This window comes from Petaurus breviceps, unplaced genomic scaffold (assembly GCF_028583685.1).
Source record: "Petaurus breviceps papuanus isolate PSGF00001 unplaced genomic scaffold, PetGlider_PUasm1.0 90604, whole genome shotgun sequence".
NCBI classification, from domain to species: Eukaryota; Metazoa; Chordata; class Mammalia; order Diprotodontia; family Petauridae; genus Petaurus; species Petaurus breviceps.
The window spans coordinates 3,064,747-3,081,995 of record NW_027187285.1 but is presented as its reverse complement, the minus strand read 5'-3'; the positions used below and the strand labels follow the sequence as shown (position 1 = coordinate 3,081,995).

Below are 17,249 nucleotides of genomic sequence, written 5' to 3'. Positions count from 1 at the left end.
AATTCCCTATTGGGTAACAACGTGAAGGGATGAGTACTGCAGACGACGCAAAGAGAGTATTTAAAAATCAGATTCCTTAGTTCTTCAGTGGTGGGTTTTAAATTTCCTACAAAATGCTAAAGTTTAGAAGAAGTGTTGGATTGGTGTTCCTGTAGAGAACGTTCATTCATGCTGATGAAAATCATACCTCCTTGAATTATTGAAGTAAAAAAAACTCTGAAGAGGATTTTTAAAATTACAGAAAATAAGCAAGTGCAATTTATAGCACAGGAAATTAAACAGGCACTTAATATTCAAAAGAAATATACCACTGAAGAATATCAAATGTTAGAAATGAGAGGAAGGTTGTTTTTCCAGTTAGCCCCATAAGGTTTTTTCTTCTGTTCTTTTGAGTTATCTCTAAGGGAACCAGGTATATATAGATAACATGTACTCGATCCGAAGTTTGTGTCCAAACCTTTTCTGAGTAGCTTCCTCAGGTATATTATGGCCAATTACACTAAGGGTCTGCCCTAGAGTGGCCCATATCATCTTGACATTAGGAAGGATAACTAGCTATTAGGACAATATCACTTTTCATTAATGAGTATAATTTTTCAGGCTTTGGCTTCTTTCATACACACACACAGAAACATATACACACCTATTATACTCATACATATATATGTATATATAAACATAAATAACATTTCATTCTTGATTTTCAGTAGACACAGGGAAGAACCAGAAAAGTATTTCACAGAAGGGTCGGAATAACTTCCAATGGACTAGTTGGCCCCCAATAAATGGAAATGTAAAGTTCCTTGATGGAGTGTGCATTTTTATCCCTATATATTCAATGCTTGGCATAAGTTTTGGTTCATAATGTATGTTTTCTTGAATTAAAATCCATTTGGATTGGGAGGGATAATAATAAGGTTCCCCAAAAGCAATATATTGCATCTCTCTTGCCCCTTACATAGGCGGCAGGGAATAATGAAGTGTGGGTATCGGTGCCCTGCATATAAGTGACAGTGGTTTCTGGTCCTATAGGCCCTATCTAGCAATAATAACCTTTCCCAAACTCTCAAAGATGGTAAGAGGAATAAAATGATGGATGACTGGCTTAGGACAAGTATCTTCCACTTTGAAGGATCCCATCTTCAGATACTGCTTGGGGTATAGTCTAGACATGGTATGGGTAGGGGCAAGAGGTGTGCTCCGGCCTATAAAGCTTCTAGTATGAGCCCAGGTAGAATCCTTTGGGTGAAAGGCATTCCATAGCTGATTGCCCTACAGAAAAAGACTCAAGAGCCTATCGAGTCTAACTTTTGCTGAAAAAACATAACTCTGTAGGGTTCACCCAGCCACTGAAGCTGTTCCAAGAGTGAGGCAAGCATGATGCCAATCCAACTGTCAAGGCTTTCACTGGAGCCTGCAGGAGTTACAGGTCTACATTTATGCCTTCTCTTCCACCCCTCCCTCAAACTAACAAATGAAATACAGAGTTTAGCAGAAAAGTGAGAGCCATTGTTCCCAGAAATAATGTAAGAAAAGAGGGTGTGGCTTTGAGACAATTCTTCTGGTGGCCAAGTCAACTTTACCACTTCTGAAAAGGTACCTGTCTCTCTCTGTCTTAACCTGGGCAATGCTGACCCTGGGGAAGGAGGAATCCAAGGCAGTGCAGACTTCATTGTATTTTGGCTTGTCCACTGATTGGTTTGGACCCTCTAAAAAGACAATGAATCTGTTCTATGAACAAGAGAAAACAATTTTTAATCAAACTTCAATGGAAAACACATTTAGTTGAAGGGTAAACATATCTTGTTAATTTCCTTCCTTCCATTCCATCATCATGGAATGAAAGTGACCAGTATTGTTTGGAGAACAGGCAGCAGCTTTGATGGATCTCTCAGTGCTCAATGGAGCATACATTTTACACACTCAAACCAGTAGTTCTTATTGCACATATCAAAACTGCTCTCCACTTAGCACCCTAAAAATCTGGTACCTCATCAAATAAACTTTTAAAAAAATCCAATTTATTATGCAACTAAAAGCTGAACACATTCTACAAAAAATCATGTTGTTAGAAGTTTTAATAAATACAGTAAGAACAGGTTCTGAGACTGTTCATTGGCATTTTTCAAAAAATACTGAATTTCAGGTTGGGAATTTATTTCATAAATAGTTTCCTTGTCTTTTGTTGCCTTTATTTTTTGGTACAGTTGCTCAAGTATTATCCCCCATGTAGCTCACCCTTCCATACACATACAGTACATAAATCCTGTGTCAACATACGCTTCATTAGGGAAGTGGCCGGAAGAGCTGGATCAGGCAGTTAGTTACCAGAAAGGAACGTGGAGAAAAAAAAGGCCCTGCTTTTGGCAAAAACCAAAACCCCAGCCTGAAGAAAAGCAAAGGCAACACATCTGAAACACTCCTGTTTTACACACACACAGACACACAAACATACAAACACACACACTCTCTCTCTTTCATGTGGGCACATGCGCTTGCGCATGCAAATACACATGTATATATACATATATTTGTGTGTATGAAGCATACATATACACACGATCATGTCGTATTTGCCACACCATTAGATTTTCAGCAAGTCCTGATGGAATGATACCATGGTATAGAAACATCAACAAGAAAAACCAACAGGTTTCCACAGGTTTGATTAAAAAAAAAATACATCATAATCTTTAGGTTGCACAAAGACACCCTTCTTTTTAAGTCCCATTCTGATCATAAAAACAGCCACTGGTCCCATAATTGTTGTGTGTCAAGTCCTTGGCTGAGTTAGAATACTCTGTCACAACACGGAAAATGAATATTTACATCATTGCTTAAAAGTACCAAACTTTTTAAAAGAAGAAAACATCTAGTAGCTTTCTGCGTGCAAAGTCAGCAAGAAGTGATTATCCATGATGTTGGCAGATTTTGTGTTGGGTCTTCGTCATTCAGTCAGGAGTAGAGTGCAATCATCAAGGATCATTTAGGTTAGGTGGGGTAAATTTTTTTTTCTTTTAAACTTGGTGTTCCAGGATTTTGTTCCCTTTTTAATTAATACTTATTGTCAGGGCAGTGTTCAGTTTAGTGCAAATCCAAAATGAAAGCCAAACTAAACAAACCAAACCAAACCAAACTAGCAACAACAGCAAAAGAACAACAAAAGCCGCGGGCAGAGAAGCTGGCCTCATTAAGACCGGTAGTCTTTCCTCATGGTGTGTGCCATCCAGTTCACTTTCGTGGTCCAGCTTTCCCTGAGGGCCTCATCAAACTTCTGCTTAAATTGCTTTAGTGCTTCTTCCTCACTCTTCCCCAAGGCCAAAGAGTCCTAAAGACCAAAAAGAAATAAAGAAGTGAATGAGTGCTTGCATAAATCAATTCTGACTTTACCCTTACCAAAAACCGTGTGCATATCCCACATCAACGGTCAATTCAATTCACCTCCTAGGAGTGTGGTAAGCCACGCTATGCTAGGACCTATTTTTAAAGCTTAAAACTGCACCAAGACTTTGGGGACTCCCTGTAAAAGATGAAGGCACTGCTTTCATGGAACATGCCATCTAGTAGCTCTTTCTAATAGAGTTTGTACAAATAAGATCCCTTTTAAAGCCCAAGTTTTTCTCACTAATGGTTCACTTATTTAGCTATGTAACATTAATAACTCATATTAGTAATATTTGTGGGGCAGAAAGCAACGAGAAAAACCTAAGGTTCAAGTTAGAAGCTAACTACTTATTAAATGCTATTTAATGAAATGTCCTTTAGAACTTGTGACTTCTGTAGTGTGTCTGCCTCCTCTGATGGTTGTGTGGCTTATATGTATAAATAAAATATGAATTAACTAAAGATGTGGTGGGCAATAATAACGCCCAAGTGAAAGGCAGATAACCTCTCAAAGGTGGATACCAGATTGTTGATTCTTTGCAACTGTGGGGAGGGAATGGGGGGAAGACAACTCTGGAGTTGGAGCAGCAAGAAAACACTTGAGGCAGAATACAAAAAAATGATAGTAGGATAGAGAAAGGGAGGGGGAGGAGTGTGACAGAAGGCCCATCCACAGGCCCACTGAAAACTGTCCTAACTGTGGCCTTCTGCTGGTTGCTGATCCTTTCTTGCCTTAGGCTCTCGTAAACAAAAAAGAGTCTGGGTTTGTTTTGATGATTTCCTACAGAGACATTTTGATGATCTCGCTCTAGTTCCACTGCATCTTAACTGGAAGGCTACATTTTCAGCTGTGCTCAAATTAGAGCCTATGACCCAAGCCAGAAGGCAATGGATTGAAAAAGGAAACAAGATAGTTAGAATTGGTTCATTTCCAAGGTATTTATTTATTCAAGTCCATTATGGTTTTGCCTCAGTTATATACTATACATATGTATTTGATTAACTGTATTTAAGTTGTTTGTCAGAAGCAGGCAGGGAAATGACCCATTAAGACCCTAGTACAACATTGGTAAGAGAGGAAGCACCTGCTAATTACAGAAGAAAACTATTAATTCAGGGGAAATAATTAACTACAGGCTACTTAAGGGGGTGGGATGGGGATACTACAGGAAAATCCATAGGGAATATGAAGCCGGTCAATGCAATTTTCTAGTGGCAGAATGAGGTACAGCATGGTCAGGTGCACTTGAGAGGGAGGACTCTGTGAAATCGGAAGTGGATATGGACACAATGCCTTGGTGTACCCTGGGTTTCCCTTCTTGTTTTTAGGTTTCTTGTGCCTCTACAGAGTCCTTTGGTTCAAGTGGATCTCAGGAAAATCTATTTCAGGTTTGTCTTCTTGGGAGCCCCTGGGATGTGTTTCGGTCGATGCCAAAGGAAGATGCAGTGGCACAGTAGCGTGCCTCTCAATGGAAATCAGTCAATGGAAGAACAAACTATCTCTTTAGGCTCATATGCACATCTGAAGCATTCAAGGCTGTTGGGATTCCCCTTTAGCCAGAGTTTGTGCCTCTGACAGCATATGAAGGCACAGGTTAATGTCTAACTAATTTACTTACTGTGGAACTAAGCAAAAAACCATAACCAGAATGTTTAGTAAACAATGTAGTAGAGAAAATGATGACAAATTAGCTTCAATGGAGAGAAGGGCTAGTTTTCAAATTGTTTACCTGTTTCCAAAAATACTGTAACAAATTCAAATTCTTTGACTTTTTTGAATGATAAGATTTTTCTAGTTTAAACTTTTAAGTGCATGATCTTCCTAGCAAGAGTTTAGAGGAACATAATGAAGTTAATGATTATGAGGTTTTGAAATTTTCTGCTTCTATCAGTATTTCAATCTAAATGGAAATTTCAATCAATACCTGATATCCATTCAAACAAGCATTTAGTAAGTGCCTACTGTGTTCCAGGGAACAATATCATAAAATCGCTGCCCTCTAGTAGCTTACATACTACTGATGAGAATCAACATCTACACAGAAAAGAAAGTACAACATAATTTGTAGAGGGACAGGCTGCAATCACTCATGGGAAGAGGAAAGGTTTTGTTTTAAGAGGTAGCAACAGTGATGAGTTATGGAAGATGGTCAGAAGTGTCAGCAGTGGCAGTGAGGGGGTGGGGAGTGTCCAGGCAGGCAGGAGAGTCTATGCAAAGAACCTATGGTGGTTGTGGAAGAAGGGTATGGCAAACTGCAAATAGGCCAACCTGGCCGCAACTGAGTATGTCAAGGGAAGTTGGAAAGTAAGTCTGGAAGCTAATCTGGAAAAGGCTTTAGATGCTATACTGACAAATCTGTATTTTATCCAAGAGGTATTACTAGGTGATTCTACCTAATAAACTGGAACATCTTGGAAATAATAGTAATAATGAGACACAGGTAAAATGCAGCTAATATTAAGACTGCAGGTCAAGTGGTCTGGTAAACTTCTATCTATAAGACAAGAGAAACTTAACTACAAGTTTTGATACCTAAGTGTGTAATGCAGCCAAGTCAGTTCAGGGAAATACAAAATCCTTCCGAAAGTGTAAAGTTTTACCAAATGTCATATATCTACTTTGTGTTTTTACTTCTCCTTTTTAAAGGTTTAATTCAATTCAATTTTATTTCCAGTTCCAAATTCTCTCCTTCTCTTCCCTCTATCCCCTCTAAAATAGTTATACACATGCAAAACCCAAGGTCCACATCTGCCATATCCCGAGGGGGAAAAAGAGCAAGAAATAGAAGAAAATATGCTTCATTCTGCTCCCTAGGTCCATCAGTTCTTTATCTGGGAGTAAACAGCATACTTCACCATGAGTCTTTTGTTCAGAGTTACTAAGTCTTTCAAAGTTGATTATCTGTATAATATTGCTTTTACTCTATAAAACTGTCCTGATTCTGGGGTTTTTCTGAAATCATCTCTATCATTTCTTACAGCACAATAGTATTCCATCACATTCATATACCATGATTTCTTCAGCCATTCCCCAACAGAGGGTGGTAGCCCCTCAGAATTTACAATTCTTTGCTACCACAAAAAGGAGGTGCTTCAAATATTTTTGTACATATGGGCTCTTTTCTGCTTTCTTTGATTCCTTTGGAGTATGGACCTGGTAGTGGTATTGTTGAGCCAAAGAAAGGTTAGTTTATTAGCTTTTGGGGCACATTAAAATGTTTTTGAAAGGTTACTCCTTAATCCCCGAAACCATATAGTTTTTCCCCACTTGGGATATTTTGGTAATTAGTTACTACAACAGATGTCTAGTCAAGATTTAGGAATGGAATTCTGCATGTATACAAAGTCAAGTTCTTACCTTAAGATACTGTATATCCTTGACTGAGGTGAGCTCAGGAAGCCCTGCAGTCAACATCAGGGCAAACAGAGTGATAAAGAGATTCCCATGCCTTCGTAAAATCAGGTATGCCTCTTCACAACACTTACGGAACCTTTAGGTAGCACAGCAATTCACATGAGTGTGGCAAAGCAGAGGCAGAGCATGTTTCAGAAAAGAACCCTGATGGATTCTTGGTTTTCTAATACCCTATAAACTACTATGATATACTTTCATTAGAAACTTACACTTCTGATTGATGAAAAAAAAAATCCACTCACCTATCAGTTACTAAATAAATCAGTCTAATGATCATACATGTGATTACATGCTTTTTTTCCCTCTAAACCAAAATTTTATACGTGGCATAGAGGTGGTACAGCAGACAGAGAGCTAGACCTAGAGATGGGAAGTCCTGCATTGAAATCTACTTTTGGAGTTAAGCAAGTCACTTAACTTCTTTGCCTCAGTTTCCCCAACTGTAAATGGGGATAATAATAGCACCTAACTCCCAGGATCAAATGAGAATGAAATGGAATAATATTTGCCAAGTGCTGGGCAGATTGCAGGTACTTTATAATTGTAAAATGTTATTACTGTTGTTATTATTAACAAGGATAATAGACATTATAGTGAGTATAGCATTAACTGTTGAGTTTGGTCCTTAATTAGACTTGAGTGGATAACACTTGGTTTCACCTTTACCTGCTGAAGGGTTCTGCATGCTGCATTATATACAGCGGGCTTGTAGTTGATAAAGAATGATTATCAGCTTAATAAGAGACATACAGTGCATGTGGAGACACTTCTGGGCATGTTGTGTTGTGTGTTTTGTGTATAAATCATTCAATGTCATTCAAACCAGATGGAATTACTGGTTTTGATTTCAGATAAGCAGGATAAATAGACACTAACAAAAGAGTGTACAAGTTCTGCTATCTTTCTCACAGATTTACCAAAGCCATGTCTTTTTTATTTTTAATTTTTTATTCTGAACTTAGTCACCCAGAACTATGACAACACTGAGAACTGAATAGGAAACCTGTGGACTTCTATTTCATAGGTGTTTTTTTTTTTTAAAGTACTTATTAAATTCAACACAGTAAGAAAAAAGTTCCTGTTTGTGTCCCCTTCTGAACTTTTGTTTTCTTCTGTGTATTTCTAAATGTTTAATTCAAGATCTTTTTTTAATCACTATCACTACCCATTAATTCAACCCCCCTAGAACGAAGTCAAGTTTGAAATGCTGTAATCTTCCCAAGTGCTATATACTATGATTCAGTATTTTTAAATTGTATTTTATAACAAGAATAAGTAACTTGACCAACAATACTAAGGACTTTTAAAAATTGCATTATTGTTTCAGCTGATTATGAATGGCTTTTGGTGCATTTTTTACATTTATAATGTTCAAGAAGACAAAAAAAGTTCTTTACTTTACCCTACTATGAATAGTTGAATTTATAAAAGTCAGTTATGTAAGATATAAACACAAGGGTAGGTATATTAAAAATTCCGGTGACTGTTTTCCCCTTCTGGTTTACAGTGAACATGGACCATCTCCTTAAGTTAGACTAATGTTTATCATTAGATGAAACATAGAACCATAGAACATTAGAACTATATTGAATCTTAGAGATCGTCTAGTCCAACCAATTCATTTTACAGATGAAGATATTGGGACACCGAGAAATGCAATTCTGGATGAGTCTAGATCAGTTACAAACATCTAAGCTAATACTGGACTTTAAGTTCTGGGTTTAAAGAGTTGAATGGAAATAGTACATTCATTCACTTTCAGGCAAATGGATCTCAAAAGATAACCTTTTCCCCAAATAGAAACATAGAATAGGAAATGTTGAATCCAGCCGGCCAGATGAGAAAGTGTTAAGATGTATTTAACCTTGACATCAGGGACATACTTACCGGTTAAACTTTTCTGTATTTCCTGTTTTTCCTTGCTGAATGACATGAATAAAATCATAGGTAAGAATGAAAGGCACTCGTTCCCGTTTAATGCCAAATTTAGACTTGAAGTTTCCAAGAATATGTCCAAAATCGATGTGGAAGAGCTAGGAAAACAAATGGAATTTCATTTTCCCAGTCACTGGACTATATTTTGCTGATGTGTTTCCAACGGAAAGACAAATCTCTTAGAAGTCACAGGTCTATGTTAGGAGATGATTTACCTCAGCTCATTCTGTTCATAAAACTCAGTCATGGGTTCCTTTTCCCTTAGGAAAGAAGATTTCTTTGAACATTTCTAAATAGAAACCCCAAGATTCTTAAGCACAATATATATGAAACAACATGTATATAGTGAGAAGGAAAAGTACATTTTTAGTAATAAGGCAGCTTTCCATTTCTAGCTTTCAAGAAGCAATGCTAACTAAAATAGCAATAATTCACTATGGAGAACTGTGGTTGTTGGACTCCTCAGTGACAGAAGGCATTTATATCACTCCAAAGCTTGTTTTACCTATGAGTGTGTATGGCTTAGTCAGAACAGATCTACTATAAGTTTCAGATTCTACAGGCCCTTTCTTTGCCAAGGGGAAATTGAAACAGGTTCATTTAATTTCATTAAGGGTTCCCCCACCTTACAAAAGGTAAAGCCCCTGAACCATTTTTATATCTCAGGAAATATGCTGGGAGCAGGAAACGTAAGTGAAAATGATAACAACAAACAAACTACTCTTACTTATTCATTTGACTAAAAATGATTTTGTGCACAAATATGAATCACAGTGATTCACACATGAGAAAAATTTCACATGCAAAGGAAGATATTTCATAATGAACAATCTGGCCTAAATCTTTGTTCTCAATTATAAATACAAAACAGTATTCTAATGCTGAGATTGCCCACAACAGGATTTCTCAAAGTATAAACCAGGACCCTTAAGAAGTCCAGAAGTGGGGCGGCTAGGTGGCGCAGTGAGTAAAGCCCCGGCCCTGGAGTCAGGAGGACCCAAGTTTGGTTCCAGCCTCAGACACTTAACACGCACACACACACAAAAAAAAAACTAGCTGTGTAACCTTGGGCAAGTTACTTAACCCCAAATGCCCTCCAAAAAAAAAAATAAGTCCAGGGAGCATTGGAATGGGAAGAAATGGGGACTGATTATGGTTCAACTGACACATCTCAGCACCAACCTCTTCCTGCTCAAACCTCATTAGCACCCCCCAGTGCACACTTTATGTCCTATTATTTCTTGAGGGAATCCACTCCTTCCCTGCCATTACCTTTCCTCACCTCTATCCTGACTCAATTCATGTGGAACTATATTCATTTTAAACTCCCACAACTTAAGTGGATAGACCAAGGTAATTTTAATCAAAATGTCTCAGTGACACTGGTACAGATGAACAGAAACTATGGCAGGCATGAAGCACAAAGGCCTAGGATCTGTGATGGAATTTTCCCTCAGAGAAGTTTTAGAATGAAAACCTAAGACTAATTAATTAGTTGGTCAGTTTGCCTAGAATTTCTATAAGGAATGGTGTAATACATTTGGGGACATGTGACAGCAGCAATAACTCAGTATTCTTGGGGTTTCCACTGAAACATAACAGACAGCAACTTACCTGTCCAGTCTTCCTGACCATGATATTGTCACTATGTCTATCACCGATCCCTAAGACGTAAGAAGCTACACAGTAGCCAGCGCAGGAGAGAGTGAACTCTTCAATGGCTTGATCTAAATTATTCCTAAAACAAGTTAACAAGAAACAAAAGGCGTATTTAGGCCACTTATGCTATGTGGTGTCTAACGTGTACTGTGACAGGTACAGCTAATACAAAGAGGAAAATGAATTCAAAAGGTCAAAAAGAAAGACAAGTATATACATAACTATAGCATCTGAGTTAGGGTGCAAAGGAAGAGAAAGATTTGAACGGATAAAATATGGAAGAAGAGAACATACTTCATCACAAGCATGAAGTACAGTCTTCCTGACCATATCACCAGTACTTCAGTGTAAGCACAGGCATGGAGAAAGGAGAATAGAATGAGTGTGGCTGTAATACTGAGGACAAGAAAGCAAATATTATCAAGTAAAAATAGGAAAAAAAAGTACAGACAAATTGCAAATGGCCTTCAATGCCAGGTTTAGTAGTTTGTACTTTATATGGTCAGCAGGGTATAGTGTGAAGGATGTATTAGGGCTGGAAAAGATTATAAGCATCTGCCAGGAAGTGCTAACAATACTACAGCTGATATATATAGAACCTGATTTAAGTTAGTATCAATGGAAGTAGAAAGGAATAGATATGAAAGTGATATTATACAGCTAAGATTAATAGCTTTTGGCAACTATTTGGCTGTAGAAGAGGTAAGGCTTGAAGAGTAGTCCATTTCGGGGTTAAAGAATGTATCTAAGAGATGTTCAGAAAAGGAAAATGACATGCTGGAGGGGATGTGGAAAAAATAGAGGCACTTATGCATAGTTGGTGGAGTTGTGAACTGGTTAATCATTCTGGAGAACATGGCACTGTGTCCAAAGGGCTATAACTATGCATACCCTTTGACCCAGAAACACCACTATTACTTCTGCATCCCAAATAGTTCAAAGAAAAGGGAAATGGGCCTACGTGCACAAAAACATTCATGGTAGCTCATTTTTGTGGCAGTGAAGAGTTGGAAATCGAGGGGATGTCCACAACTTGGGGAATGGCTGAACAAGTTGCAGCACATGATTGTAATGGAATACTATTGTGCTATGATAAATAATGAGAGAGACGGTTTAAAAAAAAATAGGAAGACTTATATGACCTAATGAAAAGCAAAGTGAGTAGAACTATGAAAACATCAGCAATAGCAAATTGTATGATGATCAATTGTGACTTAGCTACTCTGATCAATATACTGATCTAAAACAATTCCAAAGGACTCATGATGAAAATGCTATCCACCTCCTGAAAGAGAAGTGATGAACTCTAGGGCAGATTAAAGCATTCTTTTTTCACTTTATTTTGCTTGTTTTGTTTTTTTTTTTTTTGGGGGATGGAGGCAATGTGGCAAATATGGAAATATGATTTGGATGACTTATATGATGGATATCATACTGCTTACCTTCTCAATGACTGCGAAAAGGGATGGAATGGAGGGATAGAATCTAGAATTCAAAATTCTTTTTTAATGAATTTTACAAATAAATATATATGTGAATAAGTGACTCATTTAGTGATTTTTTAAAAAAGAGCTAGGATGGGTGTTAGGTTGAGAGGTATGACATGATGTTAGTACAATGGAGACAAATTATACCAGGTCAGACATGGAATTTAACATGTGTAGGGTAGGTCTAAAGACTACTAGAAGTATTAAAGTAGAAGCATTAAAAAATAGAGAATAATTGTGCAACTTACTGGCACTATTTCTAAAGGGAATTGTATAGATTTGTGAGAAATGGCACTCATGTATCCTAAACCTAATGAAAAGACAAATACATGGTAAAGGTAGGTTTTGCTCAATGATTAAACCTAATGAGATAAGAGTGGGCCTTTTGAATATTCTTAATCAACACAGAAATTAGGCCATAACTCCCTAAGTATTAAATACTATAGTTCTATAGTCTTATTTAAGTCATAGAGTTTAAAATGAATATAGACTCCTTCTAGAAGCCATCAGCACCAAAAACTTTGTTTCTTGGATTTTGTTTTAAAGTGTTTACCAAAAAAAATTAGACTCTAACCAGGCAAAATTCATTCTAATAACAGCTAGCATTTATATAGCACTTCAAAGTTTTCCAAAGCACTTTGTAAATATTCATTTTGTCCTCACAAGAATTCTATTATTATTGCCATTTCATGGATGAGAAAACTGAAACAGAGAGAGATTAAGTGGCTTGCCACACAGCCAGGAAGTGCCTGAGGACACATCTGAACTCAGGCCTTCCTGATTCCAAGTCTGACATTCTATCATCTGTGCCACCTACCTGTCTCTAATGGATATACAGATTATAGGAAAGATGAGTATCTACAGTTCCACGGTGATCTGGTGGGATTAGTAAACATTCATGGAGCATCTGTAGAGTACTGGGCATGGTACTAAGCATTAGGAATACAAAGATAAACCTGGCTAACTGACATCTATTCATCTCTAAGATGGAATCACAAATATCAGAGTTGGGTGGGACCTCAATGGCCCACAAGTGATCCAGACTGCCCATGAAGACATTCAAATGGAAGGGCATTCATCCATTTCCTAAGGTAATCTCTTCTACTTTCTTGTATACTCTGCCACAAAATTTTATCAAACCTAATTTTTGTCTCCTTATAATGTCAACATAATGATAAATTTTCTTCAGAGCTGTTACTGACAAAGCTGTTTTGAAAGCCTGATGATAATCAGAAAAAAAAATAAACTAACCCAGAATTGTATTCTTTAAGCCAATTTAGAAGAGCATCTTTATTGAAGGCAGCTGTAGCAGCAACATTACTACTATTTAGCTGAATATCGGCAATTGTTTCAGACGTACTAACAACTTCAATCAGGCCAGAGCGGTCTCCTGTTGCTAAACAACCATATGGCAGCATTCTAAAAGGAAAACACATCGATATATTTTTAGGAAACATGAAAAGATGTACATATATTCAAATAACTTTTTTAAGGTTAGGTCAATAAAATGTTTCATTCCCCCTTAATTATACAAATACAAACAAACATGTTGCTTATACCCTCCCCCAATCTCCATTTATGATATTAGTGTCACAAGGAAAATTAGAATAGTTTTACATTCTGTTAATTTCCTTAGAAAGGCAATAGGTGGAGTTATTTAATGGAATTTCCTTGATATGCTAAGCCAGCCTTATGATCTTTACAGGTAAAAAGCTGGCTATAGGCTAATAGAACAAATAAAGAGGAAATCTATTTAAGAGACTGATAGAGCAACACTGTCTTCGATTTACCTTTTTATTTTTTAAAAAATATCTAGATAGAAAAAATGCAACTAATTTTCTCAGTGTTCTAAAGTCAGAAGCAAGTCAGCCATAAGAAGCTCTGCAAAAAGGAACTTTTATAAAAATAAATCAAAGTCCATATTTGTATGATTAACTCTAAAAAAGCAGCAAAGGCATATACATATGCCACTGAGCTCAGAGCCCCCACTAGATACTCTCAATAGACCCTGCTCTCCTTGAATGTGGACCCTGCTTATCATTTCTAACTCTTATATCCTGTTGAGGACATGATTGTTTCCTTCTTTTCCCTATGCCCACACTCATACACTCAGAGAGGCAGTTCTCCCAAACTAAGGAACTCCCACTCTTTAGTAGATAATTCCACAAGTTTCAGTGACTAAAAAAAATTCACCATCTAATATTTAATGGTGATGATAGAAATATATATAAAAAATCAGTATAAATACGGTCACTGTATTTCTGGCAAAGGACATTCTCCCTCTTCTTTCTCTCTGTCCCCCTCCCCCAAAATCTGGTGAGAGGGTAAAGAGATTGTCCTCCTTTCCATTTAGTTGTAGCCATATTTCAAGTTCAGATCACACCTGAAGTTTTTCTGGGATCTACATTTCAGGTAGGAAACTGATAAGCTAGAGAGAGCATCCAGGAGAACAACTAAGATGAAGTGCCTTGAAATCACGCCATATGAAGATAAGATGAAAAAAATTGGGGATGTTAACCTGGAAAAGACCTAACAGGGGGACATTATAATTATCTTGAAGTATCTGAAGGGTTATCATGCTTAAGATGCATCAGATTTATTCTCTTTGGTTCTAAAGATCAGAAAAGGGTGAATCTGGGCCTGATGTGAGGAAAAATTTCCTAAGAATGACAATTACCCTAAACCAGAGAGGGCTGCTTCAAGAGGTAGTTGGTTCCCCTCTTTACTAGATATCTTGAAAGGTATATTGGAGAGGGTAGTCTTGTTTGGCTATGAGTTGAACTAGATAGCCTCCTAAGATTCCTTTCAAGTCTCAGAATTAGTGATTCAGATGCTTGGAGGCTTTGTATGTGAAAAGAAATTTCAAAAATCCTTTTTGGCAAACTTGAATTTTCTTGTTTTAAAAGCACTTGATTTTATTACTAGATATTAGGACCCATATCACCAATAGTACTTCCATGATATGTATTATACAAGAAACCTTAAGACAGTTAAGACATGAGATTAAATTTTAATAGTTTTGATAATGGCACTATCCAGTCTTCTTAGATTCTTTTCCTTCAGTGAAGTTGTTCATTCTTAGTGCCTTTTCTCTACGCCTCCTCCTCACTTCCCTGCCATGATAATTCAGCCCCACATTGCTTTGTGCCTTCCTATCTACAGCACTCTTCTAGGCAGCCTCCCTCTCTGCTTTCTTTTCCGAGCAGACGTGTGATGCCTCTCTCAGAAGACAATGACTTCATCAGACCACTACTTTATTCAATGACCTCTAATGAAAACCAAATTCTTTTGCTTGGCTCCATCCTACCTAATGATCACTGCCTTCTACCACTGAATATAAGCTCTAGTTAAAGTGAGATTCCTCATTCCCTTACCCTGCTCCTGGCCCTATACTATAGATATATGCAACAGTTAAGTAAAATAATGTAACCCAATAATTGTATCTGGGATATTTTGCCAAAAGGCATTACAATGGAATTACATGATATGGGGGGGATGTCAAATATTATCTGAATTTTCCCTTATTCTGGTTTCTATGCCTTTGCTTATGTCCTTCCCCTTTCTTTCCTTTCCATGACTACTGTAAATTCTATTCACCCTTCAAATATCAGCCTCCCCACTTCCTCCATGAAATCTTTCCTGACTGCTCCATACTGATATCTCACTCATTTTAATTTATGGTCCATAAAACTTGCTTTTGGCATTTTTGTATCTCTTTGCCAACAGTACTTCCAGAATGTTTCTCAAGTGTTTCATCCTCTTACTATACTATAAATTCCTTGAGGGCAGCATTGTGTTTTATGGTTCGCTTGTTTTCTACATAGGACATAGTAGTATTGAGTAATAATAATTGCTCAATAAACAATGATTAAATTTAATTCAAATGGTTGCAACAAAATATCTGGTTGCAAACATCACATCAGGAAGAAAATGACAAGAACTGACAAGTTACTAGTCAGTTAAGTAAACACTTATGGATAAATATCCCACTTAGTAAAGGACAGAAGATGATTTGTTTGGAAATATGGGTAGGATTCAGGAAGAATACTAAGAAAGAGCGAGGAGTTTGCATCAAAGTGTGAGCTTTGACTCTCAAATTCATGAAAATCCCTACCTCTCCTTTAATTCCTCTGTATCTAAATTACCTGCTTATAAGTGGGAATAATGGTTTATTCTAGGTCTGTGGCATAGCTTTGTTCTGGATCACACAGCAGACTTAGGAATCATTTAAAAACATCTAATAATCAAATTATTTATCTAAATTCAAATCTGAGTTTGATGGGACTCAAACAGGAATGATTAGATTCCTGTAAAATAAAATATACTTTGAATATACTTTACTATCAAAAGTAAAGTCATGATATTATTTACAGGAAAATGTTATTTATCCTTGAGAACAATATACCAGTAAAAAGAGGGAATACTTCCAACAATACTCTCATATATATTACTAAGGAAAGAAAAGCATAAAGTCAAATTACACTCCTCAGAAACAAAGGACACTGATTTGTAGCTTAAGAAAATGGATTTGCTTCCTTTGGTTGAAGTGAGTCCAGTGAGAATACTAAAATAATAAAAGAGGCCTTAATAGCCTCATAGCCCAACATGGAGGCCAGAAAAAATGGATTTACATTTTTCTACAGGAAAAGAACCTAATGCATGCTTTCTTAGTCAACAGAGACCTAAAAAGTAGAAGCAAGCTAGACCCTTAATGAGGTCATTAGATCGACTTATTAGTGTCTCTTCATTATTTCATGTGAGGAAAACCCGATTATGAGCTCTTGGAGCAGTCAGATGCTTCCTTCCCCCAAACGCCCTGCCCTCTGTTTTCCACATGACAGAACACATAATAGTCATCCAAGAAACACCGGTAAGGATCAACATCACAAAATTAAGTGTTATTCTATTCCTTTTCTAAAGATTTATTTAGTGGATACTTTCTCTTTCTTTTTTTGAAAAAAATTTCCTCTATATCAGGTACAGACAACAACTGTGGGACATGTCAATTATCCCAGTTCCTTATTATGTTTCTACAAAAAGATAATGAAAACTAAGCTCTAATATAAAGTCACAACTGGCCATCCTCACCATGACATGGCAGATGGTAGTGAAGTGGTGACAGGTCTTTCTTGGCCTTTCATCTCATCTCACATGTGGAGCCAGACTGGGCACAAGACCAACAATGCCCTTTGCAAAAGCAGGCAGTGATGGAAGCTCCTCAGCCCCTTGAGGATTGAATGCTTATAAACAGAAGGGGGAAAAAACCCATCCTCATCAGAGAGATGATGTGGCAAAAGTCAGAAGTCAAAGGGGTAGCAGAAAGAACACAGATTCACAAGCCCCAGGTGAAGTTCAAGATCTGACACTTT

At 37.2% G+C, this 17,249-nt stretch overlaps 2 protein-coding genes across 5 annotated transcripts in view; both read right to left on the bottom strand.

The window, feature by feature from the left end:
- The window catches only part of CEP70 (centrosomal protein 70), a 261,992-nt gene that overhangs the window by 132,146 nt on the left and 112,597 nt on the right, over positions 1-17,249 (bottom strand). The window lies entirely within an intron of this gene.
- PIK3CB (phosphatidylinositol-4,5-bisphosphate 3-kinase catalytic subunit beta) overlaps positions 1,730-17,249 on the bottom strand; it is a 183,372-nt gene continuing 167,852 nt past the window's right edge. For 2 of the 3 annotated variants that reach the window (XM_069063881.1, XM_069063882.1), the window contains 5 exons: positions 13,132-13,299; positions 10,349-10,472; positions 8,687-8,832; positions 6,743-6,875; positions 1,730-3,328 (listed from right to left, as the gene is read on the bottom strand). In XM_069063881.1, the coding sequence (XP_068919982.1) occupies positions 3,191-3,328; positions 6,743-6,875; positions 8,687-8,832; positions 10,349-10,472; positions 13,132-13,299 (709 nt within the window). In that variant the 3' untranslated portion in view covers positions 1,730-3,190. The remainder of the gene's footprint in view (positions 3,329-6,742; positions 6,876-8,686; positions 8,833-10,348; positions 10,473-13,131; positions 13,300-17,249) is intronic. The other variant, XM_069063883.1, reaches the window with a different exon arrangement.